The sequence below is a fragment of the Pteronotus mesoamericanus genome, unplaced genomic scaffold, assembly GCF_021234165.1.
Source record: "Pteronotus mesoamericanus isolate MK-2021 breed Mesoamerican mustached bat unplaced genomic scaffold, CSHL_Meso_final scaffold_167, whole genome shotgun sequence".
NCBI classification, from domain to species: Eukaryota; Metazoa; Chordata; class Mammalia; order Chiroptera; family Mormoopidae; genus Pteronotus; species Pteronotus mesoamericanus.
Window position 1 is genome coordinate 38161568 of NW_026555308.1, and position 23371 is coordinate 38184938.

Below are 23371 nucleotides of genomic sequence, written 5' to 3' on the forward strand. Positions count from 1 at the left end.
TCTCTAAGTTTAGACCTAAAACCTAAACACACAATAGCTGACATCTTCCTATTATACTGCTTTAAAACAAGGTAATTTTCTTTAAAAAATTCTAAGTGTAATTTAAAACAGTTTTAAACATTAATTTGCCCTTAGAGATGTTGAAAGAAGAGCTCTTTCGGAGGCTTGGCTAAAACAATGTGTATAAAATAACTATTATTATTTAAAATATATAAAAAAAATACATTCATTTACTTACATTTTATCTACCTACAGAAAACGTTAAATAATTACTAAAAGAGCTTAAAAACAATAAGCTAACTTAACTAAAGAATGGCAGGCAAATACCGGTTTTAGAAACTCATGTTACCACACAATTTTAATTCAATTCCATTCTGCTCTTGCTGGTATTCACTTTTCATTGTAAGTGGTTCAATACACATAAAGTTTATCACCTTAACCACTTTAAAGTGTACCATTTAGTGGCAGTAAATATAGGAACAATGTTGTGCAACCACCACCAGATGTTTCATCCTCCACCTTTTGGCTATAATGAATAATGCTATTATGAACACTGGTATCCAAGGTTATATTTTTGAGTCCCATCTCAGCTAGGAGGAGTTAATACCTTAGTTTAGGATTTGTTAGTCTCTGCTTTCAAGTCTTCTGATTATATGCCTAGGAGTGGAATTACTGGGTCATATAGTAATTCTATGATTAGGGTTTTTTTTTTTGTTGTTTTTTAAATTAATTCAAGAGAGAGAGGAAGGGAGCAAGAAAGAGAGGGAGAGACACATCAACTGATTGCCTCCCATACACACCCCAACTGGGGACCAAACCTGCAACCCAGGCATGTGCCCTGACCGGGAATCGAACCCAGGACCTTTCACTTTGTGGGACAAGGCCCAACCGACTGAGCCACACCAGCCAGGGCTCTATGTTTAGCTTCTTGAAGAATCGCCAAATTGTTTTCCATCACAGTTACAGCATTTTACATTTCCAGCAGCAATGCATGAGGGTTCCAATTTCCCCGCCATCCTTGTCAACACTTACAATTATTTTCCATTCTCTTTATTATACCCATCCTAATGGGTATAAAGTAGTATCTCATTGTGGTTTTAATTTGCATTTCTCCTAATCAACAAAACAAAACAAAACAAAACAAAACACACAAGCGAGCAAAACAGAACCAGAGACATGGAAATAAAGAACAAACTGAAAATAACCAGAAGGGAGGGGGGAGGCGAATAACAGCAAAGAAGAGGGGAGGGTCATCAAGGAACATGTATAAAGGACCTACAGACAAAGACAATTGGGGGTGGGGGGCTGAATGTGGGACGTGGGGGTGGATAGGACAGGGGACAGTAATAGGGGGAAAATGGGGGGGAACAGCTGTCATTGCACAAGAATAAAAAGGAAAAAAATATTTTGCATTTTGCTGTTCACAAATGATGTTGGGCATCTTTTCATGTGCTTATTGGCCATTTGTTTATTTTCTTTGGAGAAATGTCTATTCAAGGTGCCATTTTTTAATTGGGTTTTTTTTTTTCTCTTCAGTTTGAGTTCTTTATATGTTTTGGCTATTAACCCATTAGATAAATGATTTATAAATATATTCTCCAACTCTGTAGGTACCTTTTCTCTCTGTTGACGGTGTCCTCTGATGCACAAAAGCTTTTAATTTTGATGAATCTAGTATATTTTTTGGAAGAATGAAAATAAAAAGTGGCATCCAAATGGTTAAACCAAAAAGTAGGTTTAACTGCTATCTTTCTCAAACTATTTCAAAAAACACTGAGGATCAGAAAAAGCTCCCAAGCTCATTTTATGAGGCCAGTTACCTTGACTGCAAATCAAAGACATTACAAAAAATACATACATAGGCCAACATCCCTGATGAACACAGATACTAAAATCCTGCACAATACAGTAACCAGAAAAATCCACCAATTCATTAAAAAGATCATACACCACGATCAAGTGGGATTTATCCCTACAATGCAGTTGGTTTAATATCTGCAAATCAATTAACATGATATACCACATAAACAAAATGAAGAACAAAAATCATATGACCGTATCAACATATGCAGAAAAAGCATTTCACAAAATTCACCATCTATTTTTTATTAAAACTAGTGTGAACAGAGGAAACATACCTCAACATTTTAAGAGGCTATATAGGAACCACAGCTGACATCATAGTCAATGGTGAAGCTAAAAGCGTTTTCCTTGAGATTACAAACAAGACGGCTATGCACTCTCACCACACTTCTATTTAAAAGTATTAAAGTCCTAGCCACAGTAATCAGACAAGAAAAAAAAAAAGGCATGCCAAATTGAAAAGGAAGTACTGTCATTGTTTGCATGTGATGTAATACAAAGAACCCTTAAGAGTTTACCAAAAAGCTACTAGAACTGATAAATCACCTCAATAAAGTAGGTGGCCACAAAATTAATATTCAGAAATGGGTTGCATTTTTATATATACCAATAACAAATTACTGGAAAAAGAAATTTAAAAAACAATCCCATTTATAATTGCTCCAAAAATAAAATACCTACAAATAAAATTAACCAAGATGGTAAAACACCTGTACACAGAAAATTAAGTCATAGAAGAAAGAAACTGAAGATACAAAAAAAAGATGTATATACCATGCACATGAATAAGAAGAATTAATATCGTTAAAATGTCCACACTACCCATAGCAATCAACTGATTCAATGCAATCTCTGTCAAAATACCAATGGCATTTTTCACAGAACTTGAACAAATAATTGAAAAATTTATATGGAATGACAGGAGATCCCAAATAACCACAGCCATCTTGATAAAGAATAACAAAGTTGGAGATATCACACTATCTAATATAAAAAAATTCCATAAGGCTATAGTGATCAAAACAGCATTGTACTGGCATGAAAACAGACACACAGATCAATGGAAAATACAGAAATAAACCCACACCTGCATGATCAATTAATCTATGACAAAGTAGGCAAAATTATACAATGGTGTAAAGAACAGTCTCTTCCATAAATGGTGTTGAGAAAACTAGACAACACAAGCAAAAGAAACTGGCTCATTTTCTTATACCGCATATACAGGAATAAACTCATAATGAATTAAAGATTTAAATTTAAGACCCCATGCCAAAAAACTCCTAGAAGAATAAACAGGGCCCTGGCTGATGTGGCTCAGTGGATTGAGTGCTGGCCTGTGAACCAAAGAGTTGCTGGTTCAATTCCCAATCAGGGCAAATGCCTGGGTTGTGGGCCAGGTCCCCAGTAGAGGGCATGTGAGCGACAATCGCACACTGATGTTTCCCTCCCCCTCTCTCTCCCTCTCTCCCTTCTCCTCTCTCTAAAAAATAAAATCTTAAAAAAAACAAAAGAATAGTCAGTAAATTCTTTCACATCACTCATGATAGTATTTTTTTGGCGGGGGGGAGGGAGAGAATGTCTCCTCAGACAAGGGGAACAAAAAAAGAAAAAATGAAACTACATCAAACTAGAGTTTTTGCACAGCACAGAAAATCAACAACAAAACAAAAGGATAATCTACTAAAAGGAAGAAGATATTTGCCAATAATAAATCCGAAAATTTCATACAATTTAACACCGTAATAACAAACAATCCAATTTAAAAAATGGGCAGAGAACCTGAATAGACACTTCTCCAAAAAGGACATACAGATGATCAATAAACATATGAAAAGATGCTCAATATCAGTAATCAACAGAGAAATACAAACTAAAACTGCAATGACTTATCACCTCACACCTGTCAGAGTGGCCATCATCAATAAACAAGTGTTGGAAAGAATATGGAGAAAAGGGAATGCTTATGCACTGTTCGTGAGACTGCAAATTAATGCAGCAACTATGGAAAAGAGTATAGAGGTTCCTCAAAAAATTCAAAATAAAACTACATTATGACCAAGCAATCCCACTTCTGGATCTTTTTCTGAAGAAATCCAAAACACTAATTTAAAAAGATATATGCAATGGAAAAAAATAAAAATTAAATCAAAAATTAAAAATAAAATAAAAAGATATATGCATCTCTATGTTCACTGCAGCATTATTTACAGTAGTCAAGAAATGGAAGCAACCTAAGCATCTACTAATAGACAAATAAAGAAGAGGTGGTATGTACATACAATGAATGATTACTCAGCCTTAAAAAAGAATAAAATCTTACCATTTGTGACAACATGGATGAACCTAGAGTATATTATGCTAGTGAAATAAGTCAGACAGAAAAGGCAAATACCATACGATTTTACTTATATGTGATATATTTTTAAAAAGTAAACAAAACAGAAACAAACTGACAAATACAGAGAACAAACTGATGGTTGCCAGATGAGAGGGGTGCTGGGTTAAAAAGGTAAAGGAATTAAAAAAGTACAGGGAGTGGGATGTGGGATGGGCAGAGGAGGACAAAGCGGGGGAAAGTAGGACAACTGTAATACAATAACAATTTTTTTAAATCTTAAAAAAATAAAGTACAGATTGGCAGTTACAAAATAGTCACAGAGATATAAAGTACAGAATAGGATATACAGTCAATATTATAATAACCATATATGGTATTATATGGGTACGAGACTTATCAGGGTGATCACTTTTTAAGTTATATAAATGTATAATCATTGTTGTACACCTGAAACTAATGCTATATAGTATGTCGACAATAGCTGAAAAATAAAAAAATTAAAAAGAAAAGTATAATGGGTAAGTAAGTTGTCATATAATCACAGCCTAGAATATAACACAGCAATGAATCATATGTACCAAAGTCGGATGTTAATCTGTTAGTTACTATACTGGATTTATAGCAAAGCTGTAAAAGTTGAGTCTCAGCCCTGCTTCAAATCACAAGTCAGGGACACAGGAGTCTTTCAACAAAAATTCAGAGTTCTGTAACTATTAGACTGCTATTCCTCAGTTCAGATACATTTCAAAGTCAAATGATCTAAAATTATGAAAATCTTTAAATGTGTATCACTCACCTTTGCTTTTAAAAGGTCAGACGTTTCAGAATGATTGTTATATGGCTTTTGCTGCAGTGGTTGCCTGTGCTTTACCCACTGGTCACCTGGAGAACCTTCAGGAAATAACTGCTGACTGTGGCGGAACTTGGTTTGACTATGCCAAGGTTTAAAAAATAAAAATCACATCAGAAAATTTTCACTTACAGTTTTTCTAACACCATGATAGCTTATCTTACAGAGTATAAATCTTACTTTATTTAAATTGTCTACCTCCCCCCTACTGGCAGGTAAGTTGGCTCTATCTACTATCTCCAGCACGGAGAAAAATGTCTGGGGTTGAATATTTCTTCAAAGAATAACCTGCCATTTTTAAAAAAATGTTTACTCTATTACAGTTGTCTCAATTTTTCCCCCTTCGCCCTCCTCCACCCATCCCATCCCATCCCCTGCTCCCACAGTCAGTTCCCACACTGTTGTCCATGTCCAAGGGTTATTCATACATGTTCTTTGTCTAGACCCTTCTTCTTTCCACCACTGTCCTCTTTCCCCATCCCCTCTGGTCACTTTCAGTCTGCTCCATGTTTCCTTGCCTGTGGTTTATTTTGCTTGTTATTTTATTGAATAGAGTCCGAGATCACATGGTATTTGTCTTTCACCAACTGGCTTATTTCACTTAGCATAATATTCTCCAGGTCCAACCATATTGTCACAAAAGGTAAGAGTTCCTTCTCTTCTTTTTCTTTTTTAAATGCAGATTGATTTTATTTATTTTTTTAAATGTCCAAATCCATTATAAAATATTAAGAACTTTAAATCCATTATAAAGTCTCAGCAATTAAAACAACATGACACCAGCACAGAAATAATCAAGTACATCAATAAAATAAGCATTCTAGAAACAAATGTATATGTCTAAGAATTAATATATGATTAAACTGATATTTCAAATCAATAGGGTAAATAAGACTTATTCAACAAATAAAGTGCATGGACCACTATTACTTGAAATAAAAGAAATATAGAGCCCTATTTCATGCATTATACAAAAAATATTCAGGTGAGTTAAAAATCAATATGTAAAACCTAAGAAGTTTTAGGAGAAAATACAAAATAATATTTTTCTTACCCTGAAGTAACATATTCAAACCCAGAAGCTATAAAGTAAAATATTAACAATATGACTATATTAAACTTTTGACACTATAGAGTAATACACATATAAAAAATTAAAGGACAAGTAATAGAATAGGAAAGTATTTGCAACATATTTTAAAAAAAGGGTTAATAGTTTTATTTTTTTAAGGGAAAAAATTCTACATTTAGTCAAGAAATGAATAAAGAATACCAAAGAGTCATTTAAAGCTTTTTAAAAATAATAGAGACAAGGAATATACAAAAACAAGTTTAGTTTCAACAAATAATAAAGGAATAAAGTAACACATCATTGTCACAATCAGATTAATTAGGTATTAAAAATAATGGTAATATCAAGTATTGGTGACTGTGAAAGGAACTGGGTATTCATAGACTCTTTCTCTTCATCTTCTTAAAACAGTCCCTTTAGCATATCTTGCAATGCTGGTTTGGTGGAGCTATATTCTTTTAGCCCTCTTTTCTCTGGGAAACTCCTTACTTTGCCTTCCATTTTATTTGAGAGCCTTGTAGGGTAGAGCAGCCTTTGCTTTTCATTACTTGGAAGATTTCTTGCCATTCCCTTCTGCTTGTAGTGTTTCTGTTGAGAAGCCAGATGCGAGCCATATCAGGGCTCCCTTGAATGTTACTACCTCTTCCTTCCTTGCTGCTTCTAGGATTCTCTGTCTTTGATATTTGTCATTTTAATTATGATGTGTCTTGGAGAGGGCCTCAATGGGTTCCTCTTGAATGGGACTCTCTCTGTTTCCTGGACTTGTGTGACTTTTTCTCTCCTCAGATTAGGGAAGTTTTCCATCATTATTTTTTCAAACAGGTTCTCTATCCCTTCCTTCTCTTCCCCTTCTGGTATCCCTATTATACAGATATTATTACGTTTAAGGTTGTCCCACATTTCCCTAAATGCCTCTTCATTCTTTTTGAGTCTTTTTTCATTTTCTTGCTCTTTCTGGGAGCTTTTTTCTACCTTGTCCTCCAGCTCTCTGATTCAATCCTCTGCTTCATCGAGCCTGCTTTTGATTCCTTCTACTGTGTTCTTCAATTCATAAATTGTATTCATTTCCTCTTGCCTCTTATTGATAAGTTTCTGTGTCCTTTTTCATGATGATATAGTTTGCAGTAAGTTCCTGGTAGTTTCCCTGTAGTTTTTTGTAATTCTTTCTGAGCTCACTGAGCTGCTTTCAAACCGCTGTTTACAACTCAATATCTGAGTTTACTTGCCTCTATTTCAGTTAGTTCTCTTTGTGGGAATTCCTCCTTTCCCTTCGATTGGGGGGTCTTTCTTTGTCTTCCAATTATTTGTGAGACTTCTTTTCTGCTTCTGCTTCTTAAATTGATGTCTTGTCCACTTGACTTTGTGGTGTGAACTTCTATGATAGGAGCCCGCTGTTTTTTTCTCTTTCTGGATCTGCCTCTGATGATGTCAGATGTTAACCACGTCTGACCTTAGGCAGTCTGTTCGAGACTCCCAGGAGTCTACTGCCTGTGGCTGCCTCCTTCGGTTGTTAATCTAGTCACTGCGCACTCACACTTAGGCACGACAAGCGGGGGACAGAGTTCCTCCTGGAGGTGGGGTTATTGGGTCCTCTCAGGCTGCTGCTGCTAAGGGGAGTGGTTCGCCTGAGCCAGACAGCTGCTGCCGTATGGGGGAGGCGTCAGCACCAGGATCCTGCTGGCTATTTGCTCAGTTCTCTCCCCAAAGCCTCCTTTCCCAGTCTCTCCTCAGGCGTCTCCAATCCACTCTGTCCCCGCCTTTGCCAGAGACTAGGGTAAGTGGCAGTTAGGTTGTGTTAAAGCTGATTCCTCTCTCTGTCCGAGGTCATAAAGCTCCTCTCTTGCTATTGTTCAGTTGTTTGTTCCAGGTGATTTCTCCATAATTTAGTTGTAATTCCAGATTGGTCCTGGGAGGAGGTCAGTGTGACTTCCATTCACTCCTCCACCATCTTAATTTCTCCAACCTGTTTTTTTTTCATCCCAAACCTTTCTAAACTATCCATTCCACCTCCTCCGTATAAGTGATCATACTCTTAAAAATGTGAAAAAAAAACAATTCTGTGTAAATTTTGTTGAAACAAACATAAGTAGATTTTCCATCTTAATAGAACAGGACTGTTGATATTCTTACTGGGATGTTCAAAGTGTGGAACTTGATTCTACACAAGTCAGTTATGGACCCCATCCATGTTGGAAGAAGGGTATGAAAAATTAAGCTATACTCTAAAGCAAAAAATTAAGGGACTCAAGACAATGGATAAGCAAATTAAAGATCCAGTCAAATTCTTAAGCAAAAGAACTTGATTATAAGAGATTATATTTGCCCTGGCTGGTGTGGCTCAGTGGACTGAGTGCCGGCCTACAAACCAAAAGGTTGCTGGTTCAATTGCCAGTCAATACACATGCCTGTGTTGTGGCCAGGTCCCCAGTAGGGGACACGTGCAAGAGACAACCACACATTGCTGCTTCCTCCCCCTCTTTCTCCCTCCCTTCCCCTCTCTCTAAAAATAAATAAAATCTTTAAAAAAAAAAAAAAAGGTTATACCCATGCCAATAGTTTGTAATAAAGAAATCCTGTTCTTTAGTACCACTTACATGTATAATATAATCCAATTACTAATCCCAAGAACTGAATTTGATAAGCTTGTTTCTGAATATTTCAGAATACTTCCCATCTCTCACTTAAAAATTACAATACAATTTTAGCCTCTCTGTTCTTTCTTTAGACAAAGTTCAGATACTTCAACACATCAACACAGACATTAGTCTATACACTAAAAACATACACTGCCCTCCCTAAGAAACCTTAAATTTGGTTAAAGAGGTTGGTTTATTTTTTCCTTATTCTACTCCCCAAGACTACAAACCCTAAGACTAAAAGATATAGGTGTCATATCACACTATGGTAGATAAATTTTCCCAATGGACAGTCATATAATTTTTTCCAAACACTATTTCATAACTTTTAAGTAGTATCTTTGTATCTTTTCACAACTGGCTGCATTCTTGTCTACTTTACTTTTTTCTTAACTATTTCACTTATATCTAGTGTATATAATTTGGTTATTATAATCATAAATTTTGAAAGGCAGAAATGACATTTAGTCCAAGCTTCTGTCATAAACCCCACCTAAAATGGAATATTCTCTATGTATTTAAAAAATATTCACTGAAGAGGTGGTTTCCTTCTACAGTTTAATTTCTGAAGCTCTGGGATAAAAACAACATCTAAATTAAAGAAAATGTAAAAAGCAACTCTTTTAACCTAACACAGGCAAAGTTCTAACAAGCTGATTACAAATATATGTGCATATTGAACAAAATTACTTACTCAGCCTACTCTGTAATTATGATTTAGATACTATTAAGTTCAAAACAAGAAAATGCTCTTTGTGGTTTATATCTATGTAATAGTCACTCTTTATATACTAGGGAAATAAAGCCCACCCAAGTCTTCATAGCTCTTTCTGAACAAATTTTACACAGGCATCCTTCATCTCCCCTACACAAAGAGAGACTTAAACATATCCGCCATTCCACCACCTTCAGAAACATGATTATGTCTAAAGTAGACTATGAGAACAGAGAAGAAACAATATAAACACACAGACAATTTCTCTTTTCCTCCTCTCTATCTATTCATAGAGTTTGGTATCCTCCTTCCCAATTCAAAGTAACCTTTTTCATCTCATAAAAAAGCCCTTTTAAAAAAACCAAAAAATTCTGTGAGACCAGTAACAAAATAGTACCTATAAAGGAATCCAACACCTCTGCAAATTTTAGAAGCAAAATACTACTGTATTAAAAACTAAAAACTATCAGAAAGTCAGAATCTTATGAATATATTTCTTTACCTCAATTTTTCCACAGTGGGTTTAGCTGGTGTACTACCAGCTGAGGAAAATCCATTGTCACTGTCTGAGGAATCTCCAAATCTTCGAGAAAGCCAATCCCTTAATGGTCTATGGAAACATTAAGAATTCACTTTTAAATCTTGGCTATATGAAAAAACTGAGTATCAGAATTATAAAGGTTAGTTTTTTATTTCAAGAAATATGAACATACCTGATAAAGGGAATAGCCATAAAAAATTTGTTAGGAGCCAAACCAAGTTTGGATTTTGGGGTCATATCATTTCTATGACAGGGCAATTTCTCTATGGAGAACCATTCAATGTTCTGAAACATAAGAAGAAAATAATTCATTTAGTTAATTATAATCAAGGAGTTTCTAAAAGCAATTTCCTATTTCATTCAATTGAGATAATGTCCAGCAACCTGAAAATACTTTCAAGTACATACCCGAATTTCTCTTCTGGTTTTTGGGTTAAATTTTGTATCTTTTGGAATTCCTGGAATGATGTACAAACGAGCAAGCTGGTCATTAATTCGAAGTTCAATGTAATCATCCTTACAAATATAATCTTTGATATCAAAACCAGTTTCTTCAAAGACCTGGAAATAGTAAATTTGGATGACTTAATTTTTGCTGTGAGACCTCCAGTTCATTAAAATGTGCTTATTTCAAAGGCAAAAATTCAGAAATATCCAGGCAATTAAAAGCATGAAAACACTGCGCAGGAAGTCCAAATATTCCAGGGTCTAATTCTAGCTCTGCCTCTACTGAACTGTTCGACTATGGAAAAACCTCTTTACATACTGAGCCTAAGTTTCTTCATTTATTCAATGAAGGAAGATATGTGATACTGTGATCTACAATAAGAAATATATATTAGGTCTTCTTCCCCCTTTCTGGTACATAGTTCCTAAAACCCTTGGAACTTCCTAAGAGATAAGAGCATCAAAGGTGTCTTGTTAGGTTAATGAGCCATTGTTTACACAAGGAAGAATGGAGGCTGGTTATCAGGAGAACCAACCAAGTGAGTAGAGGGCTGGAACCTCCAAAAAGGGGAGAAAGGCTGAGGCTGAGTTCATTCGCCAATGGCCAATAATCAACTATGCCCAAGTCTTGAAGCCTCCAGAAAAAACCAGGAGGATGTAGTTCAACAGCTTCCAGGTTGTTGAACACATGGATATCTGGCAATAGAGTGCTGCTCTAGGAGAAAGCAGGGAAACTCCACACTCAGTGGCTAAAAACTACTGTGGATCTTCATGCTGGAGTTTCTCCCCCTTCCACTATATTCAGCATCTCCTAATCAGTAAGTGGGGAAAAATTAAAACACATGCACAGGCCTGAATCTCTTACCAGGTACAGGTGTAGAGGGGCTCTTTCTACCCATTTTTTGTCTCCTCCCTCTTTATCTCGTCAGTTCATGGACATCTTCCTACCTTCCTCAATCAGGGAACCTCAGTACTTCTCTCAGGCACATGTAGTCTCTGACTTCCAATTTAAGTTCCTCCACAGCACCTAACTCATTTCTATCACAATTTCTGTATATACCTAAGTATGCTAAATTTTTGGTTTCCTCCAGGAAATGTGGAATATAATAGGTATTGACTGAGAAGGGGAAGGAAATCTGAGGCTCCAGAAAACCCCTATATCTTGATTGGGATAGTGGTTTCAAAGGTATATAGATATACAAAAATGATAATGTTGCGATTAGTATACTTTAGGTTTTCATCCACCAACAAAAAAAAAGTTTTAAAAATAATTTGTATACAGGGTAGGGCAAAAGTAGGTTTACAGTTGTTCATATGGAAAATAACAATAAATAATAATACAAGAATAAACTGTTTTGTGTACTCACAACTGTATACTACTATTGCCCCACCATATACGTTTTTTTTTTTACAGCTATTCTCTTTAGCTCTCTTCTTTGAAAATACCTTATAATCATAAATAAGTATACACATCTAGTCATGTAAGTCTACATAATAATTACAAATGATGTTAAAAGCAAACTGCATAATCTAAATTCTTAACGAGCAAAGTCTGTTACCTCTGTGTTACCAATTGTACAATGCATGAGCCTGAAGAGGATACTGACTGAGGGAGCGGCTGGAAGCTGCTGGAAAGAACTACAATGGGGTAATTAGTAAATCTGCATATGACCCCTCCATTCGATAATGGCACCTATAAATGTTACATTCCTGAAGTTGATCATTTCCCTTGATAACTACATAAGATACTTCCTAGTTCTTAAAATTTCCATGCAGACTTCCAGTCAAGATGGAGGTATAGGTAGACATACCTCACCTCCTCACGCAACCACACAAAAAAAATTACAACCAAATCTCCAAACAAATAACACCCAGAACCATCAGAAAAGCAAGCTGTATTGAAGTCCGACAACCAAGGATTTAAAGAAGCCACATTCATCCAGATGGGCAGGAGGGTAGGTGGCACAGAGTCATAGAGACCGGCCGAGAGGCAAGGAGATGCAGTGTGCTGTGGAGAGGCCGCAGCAGCAGAACAGGCATAGGTGGAGCTGCATTCATGTGTGGTGGATAAAAATTGGGAGGGATACCCTGGGAGCAAGCAATCCCAGTCCAAGGCCACACCACACAGCCCAGGGTTCCAGCACTGGGAAGATAAACCCCCATAACTTCTAGCTGTAAAAACCAGTGGGGTGTGGGGCAGCAGAAGAAACTGACAGATTTTCAGGAAACTCTCCTTAAAGGGTCCAAACAGTCTTAAAACGTATGCAAATCCACCCACTCTGGGGTTCAACACCAGGGCAAAAGAGCTGGAAGGACGCAAGTCACATACAGGAAGTGAGTGAAGTGACGGGAAACGGGGCAAGAGCGGGGCAAACCTCCAGAAGCCATACAGTGGCACAGTCCCCTCTCCAAGCCCTCCCCCAATACAGTGCCACAAACAAGTGAGGCACATTGCACCGTCCTGGCGATTACCTAAGGTTCTGCCCCACACAATTTACAGGAGCCTTTTCTACCAAGACAGAGAGTCAAAGTAGCTTTACCTAATACAAGAAACAGAGGGAAGCTGCCAAATTGAGAAGACAAAGAAATATGACCCCAATGAAAGTACAGAACAAAACCCCCAAAAAAGAACTAAATGAAAGAGATAACCAACCTATCAGATGCATAGTTGAAAACACTGGTGATCAGGATGCTCAAAAAACTCACTCAGTACAGCAAAAACAAAGAAATGACACTTACACTAAGTGAAACAAATGAAAACATCCACAGGGAACCAAAAGGAAGGAAGCCAGGATTCAAATCAACAATTTCGGAACATAAGGGAGAAATAAACATTCAACCAGGACAGAAAAAGAAAACAAGAATTCAAAAACACAAAAATAGTATAAGAAGCCTCAGGGGCATCTCCAAATGTGCCAACATCTGAATCATAGGGATGCCAGAAGGAGAAGAGGTAAAGCATGAAATTGAAAAAAATTATGAAAGAAAACTTCCCTAATTTGGTGAAAGAAATGGACATACAAGTCCAGGAAGCACAGAGAGTCCTAAACAAGTTGGACCCAAAGAGGACCACACCAAGACAAATCATAATTAAAATGCCAAAAGTTTAAGGTAGAGAATCTTAAAAGCAGCAAGAGAAAAGAAGAAAGTTACTTACACAGGAGCTCCCATGAGACTATCAGCTGATTTCTCAAAAGAAAATTTTGTAAGCAAAAAGGAACTGGCAGGAAGTATGGGAGGTGATGAAAAGCGAGGACCTACAACAAAGATTACTCTACCCAGCAAAGTTATCGTTTTGAATGGAAGGGCAGATCAAGTGCTTCCCAGACAAGGTAAAGCTAAAGGAGTTCATCATCACCAAGCCATTACCTAAAATGCTAAAGGGACTTATTTAAGGAAAAGAAGATCAAAACTATGAACATTAAAAAGACAACAAATTCACAACTAACAACAACTGAATCAAAGAAAAAAGGAAAGAAACCAACTAAGCACACAACCAGAAGAGGAACAGAATCAGAGGTATGAACATAATCATAGGTATGAAGATTATTTGGAGGGTTATCAGCTGGGAGGGGGATGGGAAAAATGGGGGAAAAGATAACTGGAAGTAAAAAGCATCATTGGTAGGCATAAAATAGACAGGGGGGGTGTAAAGAATAACAGGAAATGGAGGCACCAAAGAATTTATATGCGCTACCCACAGACAGGAACTAAGGGGCAGGGGACTGCTGGAGGGAAAAGGGGATACCGGGTGGAGGGGGCGAAGAGGGAAAAAATTGGGACAACTGTGATAACATAACCAATAAAATATACTTTAAAAAAATTTCCATGCAGAAGCAGTAAGGGGTTTAGGTGCATTATACTTACAATTTACTCCAAAGTTTTATTCAACAACAATAATAAAAACCATGCACACATGTATCAAAAATAATAAAGCAAACATAGCAAAATATTAATGGGTAAATCTATTCTTTGTATTATTCTTACTATTTTCTTTCTTCATACTTGCAATTACCTCACTACTAAAGCAATCTTTTTAAGAATCACATGTATTTAATACTTAGTTCTTTTCAAATATAACAATACATACCATGAACTTAACAACTGACAGATATGATCCTAGTTACTGACTTCAAAAGTGAATAAAGCAAGCACTACTCTTTAAGTAGGCAGGCTAAAAATAACTGTAATATAATAAATGTGCCAAGAGATAGTTGTGTGCTGTGGGAGGCACAGAGTCTAACTCAGCCCTGGGTAGAAGTGAGGTGGGACCTGCGGTGGTCACCTTTGGAAGGCTGTCATGGACAGCATTCCTATTCTGCTAGATACACTTGGGCTAGCACTTAAAAGATGAACAGGGGTTTGCCAGAGATAAAAAGAAAAAAAAGCATTCCATTTAGATAGTTGGGAATGGCTATAGTTGGAAAATCATATGGGCAGAAGTGATACAATATGATGCAAAATGAAAAGGCCATCAATGCTACCACAGACAGCTTCCAACTCTGTGCAATCAAAACTAGAGCAAATACAATGAGACGTAACCTCTCAATTCCAAAAGTGAAACAGACTGATTTGCCTCTAAAATTAGATATTCACTCTCAAGAAATGTTTACCAGGAAAAAATTGTAAAACTCACAGGTACAAACACCAATGACAAAAATTTTAATACCACACCTTCTGTGAATCACATCCATTCCTGTACTGTAATACATAGTTCATATGCCTGGCACATTGAATGGTATTAACTTCTCCAATAGTAGCAGATAAAAATCCCTAAGATTTAAAAATGTGCTACCAAAAGAGCACCAGCATAGACAAATGACGAAATCCTCTACCTATATGTCCTTTAAGTCTACAGGAAGAGGAAGAAAATGCCAACCAATAGTTCTTTTGTACAGATTCTACAAAGATAAAATCATACAAAGGCATAGTCAGCTTCATTACAATAAAATATATTGTTTTGTCAAATAAGCAACAATATGAAACCTTGAAACCACAAGTGAACTGCCAAGTATCACTTGTCTGTTCCCAAGAACAGCTAATGTTTCACCACTACTAACAACAAATAGAGTGAGGTTATCCTAACATATCCTTTATAACAGTATCTAGAAAACATTTTTCATTTTTGCCCTAAATCTACTTCACAGAATAAAAATGATCAGAAATAACCCAATTAACAAAGGTAAACCAAAAAGGTCAAAGAGAAGGTTGGGCCTTAGCTTTCTATTGACAATCATTCAAACCTTTTCCCTGAGAAGCCTGCTTGCCCTGCTTCTTACAGCTCAGCCCACAGACCACTCTCAAGGGATGTGTCAAATCTGCTATAGCGTAACAAAACACCTCCGGATGGTCATCTACAGTGAAATAATAACACTGATATAACCATAATAAATGAAAATAAAATGCTATAATAACCAAATTAAAATATTAGCAACTTAATATATGGGTAATCATCCATGGTAGAACTGCGTAACTTAAAAGCAAGAGAAAAAGTACTTAAGACATCAGCCTAAGTCTAACAAATGCAGCTCACAATTAGGGTAAAATTTCTCCTTGTATGTTAATAATATGAAAATTAAAAGGAACAATGTGATGTTAACATAAATTCCCATAAAGAATGAAACAACAATCTAGTTTGCAACTAAGACTTAACACTGGTGATTCCTCAGTGCTGCTTCTATTATACTGCAGCACCACCAGGTAGCAGAATGACATATTGCAACTCTAGAACTAGTTGAATACCTTCATCATTCAAAAAATGGCAACTGTTATGGGCTGAACTGTGTCCCTCCAAAATTCCTATGTTGAAGTCCTAACTCCCAATCAGACTGGATTTGGAGCTATGGCCTGTGAGGAGGGGATACAGGTTAAAATAGGTCATAAGGGGGGGATTAATGCGCTCTCCTCATACACTCACACAGGTGGCCAGGAGAGGCCACATGGGCACACTGTGAGAAGGCTGCCACCTGCTAGCCATGACGAGGGCTCTCATCAGGAACTGAATCAGCAGGCACTGTCATCTTAGACTTCCCAGCCTCCAGAATGTGAGAAATAAATTTCTGTTCTTTAAGCCACCCAGTCTGTGCTATTTTGTTATGGCAACCTGAGTAGACTAATACAGCAATACTCTTAGTATCAAAACTTTTCATAGTTTTGTGACAAAACTATGTCATCTGTGACACAAGGTAGTCATTTAAATATCAGGACTAAAAGTCAAAAGGCTTGCTTTTAAAAATCCTAATCCAAAATTTACAAAAATTAAAGCCAAGCCTTTTCTGATGAGGTCCTTTATTAAGCTAAAAGGATGTTAGTTCAGAAAGGTTAGAAGTTAGGATCAATTTTTATCATCAAAGGTAAAAAATTTTCCCTTAAGAGACTATGGTTCTTCAGAGCAAGACAAAAACTCTAAACAAAAAACAAATTTCATACTGATCCAAGTCAGAATCTTAAATTTTATTAGAACACAGATACACTTAAAAATCACAAATTCCTTCCACCTTCATCTGTGTGTGTATAAAAATGCTCACCCTTTTACAAGTATTCCTTGACTGCCTAAACTGCAGTAGGCCAGAACACCGACCCCAGAGCCCAACTCCAGGGTTTTACATCCCTGTTCTGCTGCTTACTAGCTGTGTGGCCTTGGGCATGTTCATAAACTGCTCTGTTTCAGCTCTTTGCCTATAAAATGGAGATAACCTGCCATAAGGGTTGGATCCCTTCCCTCAAGACTCTCTTTAGATCCTACCATCCACACTCCATTCTCCCACTCCCCATGCTCTAAGAATAAATATAATTTTTTTTTACTTCCTTAGAAATTATGGTAATTTATAGGCATTATTGAAATTAGCACCCCATGAGCAGGACAGCCTTTTATGTTAATATCCCAGAGCAGGAAACAAAAAGTAAACAAAGTGAAAAATGGGTGCCTCTGTTAACAGGATACCTGCCTCTCTCTCTTAAAGCAAATACCCTATTTCTGCATCATCCTGACGCAGAGGGAGGGTTTTAGTGGTAGATGTAGACAGACCCCTAGGGTCTAGGATACTTCAGTTTTGCAAGTGTAGATATCTGGATTCCTCCAAGTTCCCCCAAGAAGATCCAATTACAGAGACAGCCGATCTCACTCCAATTAGCCTGAATTTGTTATTTCAGCTAATGAAGTGTTTTTTCTGAACCTGGACAACTGTCTGCCTTAGGACAAGTCTAACTGCACATACAAGACTACAGATCAACCTCTAAATATGACGCTATCTATGGTCCCTATTTTGTCCTTCTTTAGAAGACTACAAAGTTTGAGAACATAAAAGGAAAGACTTTACAACTGCTCCAATTCATATCCTGCCACCATGAGAAGGCAGGGTTCTTAGGAAAAGACAATAATGCTAAGAAGAGAAGGCAGCAGGAAAAGAGGAAGACCAAAGATGAGATGGACTGAGTCCGAAAGAGAAGCCATAGGCCTGAGTCTGCAGGAGCTGAGCAGGGCTGTTGAGGACACGGCATTGTGGACACAGCTCATTCATAGGGTCTCCAGGAGTCAGAGCCAACTCAACAAGCACATCTCCCCCCCCCCCCCCGCGCGAGCGCGCGTGCGCGCACACACACCCTCCCCCACCCCCAACAAAAGGGAAAGCTCTTAAAGAATGTGGCAATTCCTCACCTGCTCCCTTAACAGCTTTCACTTTTAAGGGGTGTACATAAACTTTCACTGACTTGTATGTAATGGCTTTGTCTACAAACTGTTGCAAATACTTGCTTAAATAAGCTGTTCCATACTGAATTTAAAGCACAGCATTTTCAATTGTCACATCCTACTCCAAAGTAAATAACCACTAACAATTTTTATATGATAATCACTAGTGGTTTATAAAAAATTCAACTATTACCCCTCACTAATAATTACATCCAGACTTAAACCAGGACGTGAACACTGCTGCAGGAGAATACCGAGCCAAAAGGAATAATGACAAAGTACTATATAATTAATGCCAAACAAATAATAAAGACAACAACTATTATTATAGTTCAGAGATTACTGTGGGACAGAGCTGACTGGCTTGATTTAAAAATAGAATTTTAAGTAGAAATAAACTTTAGAAATTAACCACTCTACACCTCATCTTACAAATAAGAAACTCAGGTCCTGTGCACAGAGCTAGTTGGTGACAGTCCTTTGGAAAATAAGGATAAATTGAGCTGGGTCTAGAAAGGTACCTAGATAGGATTAGAAAAGTCAGGGAAAAGTGAGAACTTTCTATGTAGAGAAATAACATGGGCAAAAGTTTAAAGGCTGAAACAAACCAGTCAAATTTGAGAGACAAGGAATGAAATCTCTTGACTGCAAATAAAGATAAATATAGGAAGGCTAAGTTTTGTGTTGAGGTAACTGAAGGAGTTTCAATACTTAAAGAATTAAACTTTATCCTACTGGTACTGGGAAGCAAGAGTGGGTTTTGAGCAACAAATGTCAATTTCTTAGAAAAGCTTGTATTGTGCCTTGTCTAGAAGCCAAAACTATAAACATAAAACAATGGTTATAATAGCCAAAATGTTTTACCAAGTGCAAATCCAATTCTAAAAGGAGAGGTGAAGTTATCCTCCTCCCTCCCCCAGACAAAAGAGTTAAAAGAGATAATACAATAAAAAATATATAATGAAAGAAAATAAAAACAAATAAGGGAAGAATAAATGATAAAGAGATGCGAACAAAAGAAGTAACAGTTATGCCCTGGCCAGTGTGGCTCAGTTGGCTGGAGCGTCATCCTGTAAGTGGAAAAGTTGCTGGTCTGATCCCTGGTCAGGGCACATGCCTAGGTTGCAGGTTCAGTTCCCAGTCATAGCACGTTCAAGAGGCAACCAATCGCTGTTCCAATCAATGTTTCTCACTCACATGGATGCTTCTTACCCTCCCTTCCTCTCTCTCTAAATTCAATAAGCATGAGCTCAGGTGAGAATTTAAAAAAAGAAAAAGAAAAAAAGGGAAGCAGCAGCAGTAAGAGTTTTAACTCACCTCTCTAGCAGCACAATCATGAGGAGCTTCTTCTTTATTTACTTTTCCTTTTGGAAATCCCCAGCCTGATTTTGCTAGGTACCCCTGAACCAGTAGTACCTACAAAACAAGCAGATAAAAATAAAACTTGTCTTGCTTTCCCATGCACCTTTCCAAAAGTCAAAGGTATTTTTCTCCTTATTTCAGGTAACTGTTACCACCAGTAATTTGATACAGTACTTGGTTTAATTATCTTCCAGGAGTCTGAATATACTACTAGTGTGGAGAAAGGCATTCTGCCCATTTTAAAGTATTTCAACAATGAAGGGGCACTTTGCAATAAACCATACTGTAAAAAGTATAAAATAGTAAAACACAAAATGCAGGTAAAATTTTCAAAATATGGTCTTTTAGCAATAAAAATCTAGTATATTTTAAAACCTCAATTTAAAACATTTATAGAAATAACACATTTGGTCACCATTTAACTAAAAATGCTTGATTTTATTACACTCACATTTTCAAGTGTCTCATCAAGAATAATTGCACCATATGTTGGTACTCCCATTTTATACTCCTTCCATTCATCCAAAACTTTTTCCACATCTTCACCTTGAGGCAGCAAAAATGGACAATGACTGAAGAGTATACATAGTGTTAAGGAAGTTACCTCTCCCTTAATACAGCTTGAGAGCACTTACCTACAGAAAGAGACCTATTTAAATCAACTGTGTATTTCCTATGAAATTACTCCAATTTTCACCTCACTTAAATTTAATCCTCTTGCTTTGGTATTTTCACATTTGTTTTCTCTTGAACACATCATTGCTAACTCCTGCATTTAGTCTAGACACTATTAAGCATGCTCTGGATTCTCATAGTCCTTGATCCCTAAGTTAACACAAATAAATGCAGGCCCAAGTGAACACCTCAAATATATCTCATTAAGTGGGTTAAATTCATCATATCAGGAGTCAACAGATACTGAAATGCAAGAAACAAATACAGCACACATATTGGTAAGAGCCAGAAACTGTCCTAACAAGTTAAAGTGGTTAACTGTGGGAAGCAGAACTAGGAATGAAGTATACCACTCTATACACTGTATCTCCCATGTACATGTATTGCTTCTACAATTAAAAACATTTTTAAGATATTTACTAAGTATTATAGAGGAGAAATAAATCTGGGTATTAAGGAAAATACAGCTTGTTTCCAAAGAAACTGGGCACACTCCCTCCCCAAAACTAGAAAGACTAATTTTTTTTAAAAATGTAAATAAAGCCTAAACCTGTAAAGTACAGGATGAGGCAAACGTAGGTTTACAGTTGTGAGAACACAAAACAAAGTTTATTCTTCTATTATTATTTATTAATTATTGTATTATTTTCCATACCAAAGACTGTAAACCCACTTTTGCCCCTTCCTGTATACACTTAAGCTTCCAATAATCCACAGCGTCAAATGCCTCATCACTGTAACACTGTAATTGTGAAAAATGAGGGGAAAATTACTGGGTTGACCAAAGAGTTTGGTTTTTTCCACGAAATGGCTCTAGTAGCACTTAGCTGTCTTTAACTTCATTCAAAACAATTTTGTCAGATTGTATTATGACAGCTGACATATCAACGTGCATTTTAAAAAAAACTTATGAAAGAAAATATACAACGTTTTCGGTACCTTATGCTTTATTATTTCAAGAAAGGTAAAAATGCAACTGAAATGCAAAAAAAGGTTTGCGCAGTGTATGGAGGAGGTGCTGGGACTAATCGAACATGTCAAAAGTGCTTTGCAAAGTTTCGTGCTGGAGATTTCTTGCTGGACGATGTTCCACAGCTGGATAGACCAGTGGAAGTTGATATCAATCAAATCAAGGCATTAATTGAGAACAATCAATGTTATAGCATGCAGGAGACAGCTGACATGTTCAAAATATCCAAATCAATAAAGCTATTGGTGAAAATGAAAGATTTATCTTTTATTCTATGGAAAAAAACTAAACAGACTTTTTGGCCAACCCAATATAATTTATAATACTGTTTCTCAAACCAAGGACATATGCATATTCTTAAGGGTGCTCAAGTTCTCAATGAAAATTTCCATATTCTCTGTTTTCACTTTAATGTTACTCTGGAAATTCATATTTTCCATCATTCTGGATGATCACATATATCAAGTACTATCACTAGATTTCAGAGATCATAGTGATACTAGTATTTCTTTAACTGCTTTGAGGGCTAGAAACAGGAATCTAATGTGGAAATAATGCACATTAAGGGTCAAATAACATCCCAACATAATGCAGAAGGTTTCATAACAAAGGAGAGTGGTGGAAAAACTGGTACGTACAGGCATGTCAAAACACTCTCAAAGAAGCCAGCATTACATTCATACTGTGACTGGTTGGTTGGTTTAAACAAAAACATCACAGTTAATTCCTGTTATGAAAATAAATGTTATGAGTTCTATAGTTTTGTGTTTAAAAATCTGTGTTGGTGTTACTATTGTAGGAATAACTAAAGAGGCCCCTAAAGAGCCCAAAGAAGTCAATCATCCATAACCTTGTAATTAAAAGACAGGTAGTAAATTAATCTCAATATAATTATTCCATGTCTTCATTTAAGGGAAAAAAAGGATAAAGTTTGGACACAACAGTAACCATTTCATGAAATCCTATGGTTCTACATGGGCTTGCTAAGATTCCAAAATTTATTTTTCCAATAAAAGCCTGGCCCTATAATGTTTACTAAAATCCCTTATGTTTTTAAGTCATCACAGATAGCATACATTTTAAATAAATGGATATTTTTCCCATTAAAATTTAACCATAGAGAAAAACATGGGAAAATAGCCCAGGAACAGATAATGTCCAATAGTTCAGAGACTAGGTACTTATCCAGTTGTTTTTTCTTTCTCTTCCTTCTCCCTATAAAATTCCTAATAATTTCAATGTCCATCAGTGTCTCCACAAAGCAGTATTATCTTATTTTTCTATACATTAAACTTCTTTAAAAAGATTAACGAAAAAGAAAAGATTTAGCAAGAGAAAGTACATCAACTGACCTAACTTTGGAAACTACACTTCATTTAACCACTTTTTTCCTACCCAGAACCACAAAAAATAAGTGAGTTGACTCAACCAACTACAATTCACAATACACTTGAAATTAACATTGGAAAGAACCTGTTACTACTTGGCTCAAGTCCATACAATTAGCAAGTAACAGAACTCAATCCAAAATGACATCACATTCCCCACTGATGATGCTTCAATCCTCTTTCATACTTAATAGTAAATAAAAGCAATTCAATTCAAACATGGGAGTAGAAATTTTTTAAATGCCATTTTTATTTAATGAGACGATGCATTTAATTTGAAATCTCCACAACATACCCTTAATAATTGTTCATTATCATTTCTAATTTTTACTAAAATTTTTACTTGACTACTGTCTGATTTTCTTAACCCTCAACTCAAATTATTTTGAGTCTTCAATCTGGAGTACTGGGCCTTACACAGTAATTCTAAAAGAAAGAAAGGTTACACAGATTAGAAAAAGAATGTAAGAATTTGAAGCACATCCACTTGTATCATATACATTTTTCTCCCTCTTTTTAACAATTCAGTGATTTTTTTAATATTCTTTTTCTATCTTTTTTTTTTTTTGCAAAAACATGAAAAATCTTCTTTAGGTATAAGCAGTCATCTTACCATTATCTTAGATGATACTGATTTCCCAATGGACAACTTATCTCATTTTCTTATATTCCTTGTCCTTCACATCCATTCCATTTCCTGGACCAAGTCCCATGGCTACATTCTGGACCTTGCCATCACTAGAACTATTCTGGTGGCAATTTGATTAAAATAAAACATCTTGACCATAACTTTTTACAACATTCTTTTAATTAATCACGCT

The 23371-nt window shown here is 36.3% G+C and overlaps 1 protein-coding gene across 2 annotated transcripts in view; it reads right to left on the reverse strand.

Moving 5' to 3' along the window:
- The window catches only part of DCP2 (decapping mRNA 2), a 50702-nt gene that overhangs the window by 12785 nt on the left and 14546 nt on the right, over positions 1–23371 (reverse strand). For both annotated transcript variants that reach the window (XM_054589960.1, XM_054589959.1), the window contains exons 3-8: positions 19969–20096; positions 19473–19571; positions 10427–10579; positions 10191–10303; positions 9980–10087; positions 5001–5136 (exon numbers count right to left, since the gene is read on the reverse strand). In XM_054589960.1, coding sequence (XP_054445935.1) covers positions 5001–5136; positions 9980–10087; positions 10191–10303; positions 10427–10579; positions 19473–19571; positions 19969–20096 — 737 coding nt within the window. The remainder of the gene's footprint in view (positions 1–5000; positions 5137–9979; positions 10088–10190; positions 10304–10426; positions 10580–19472; positions 19572–19968; positions 20097–23371) is intronic.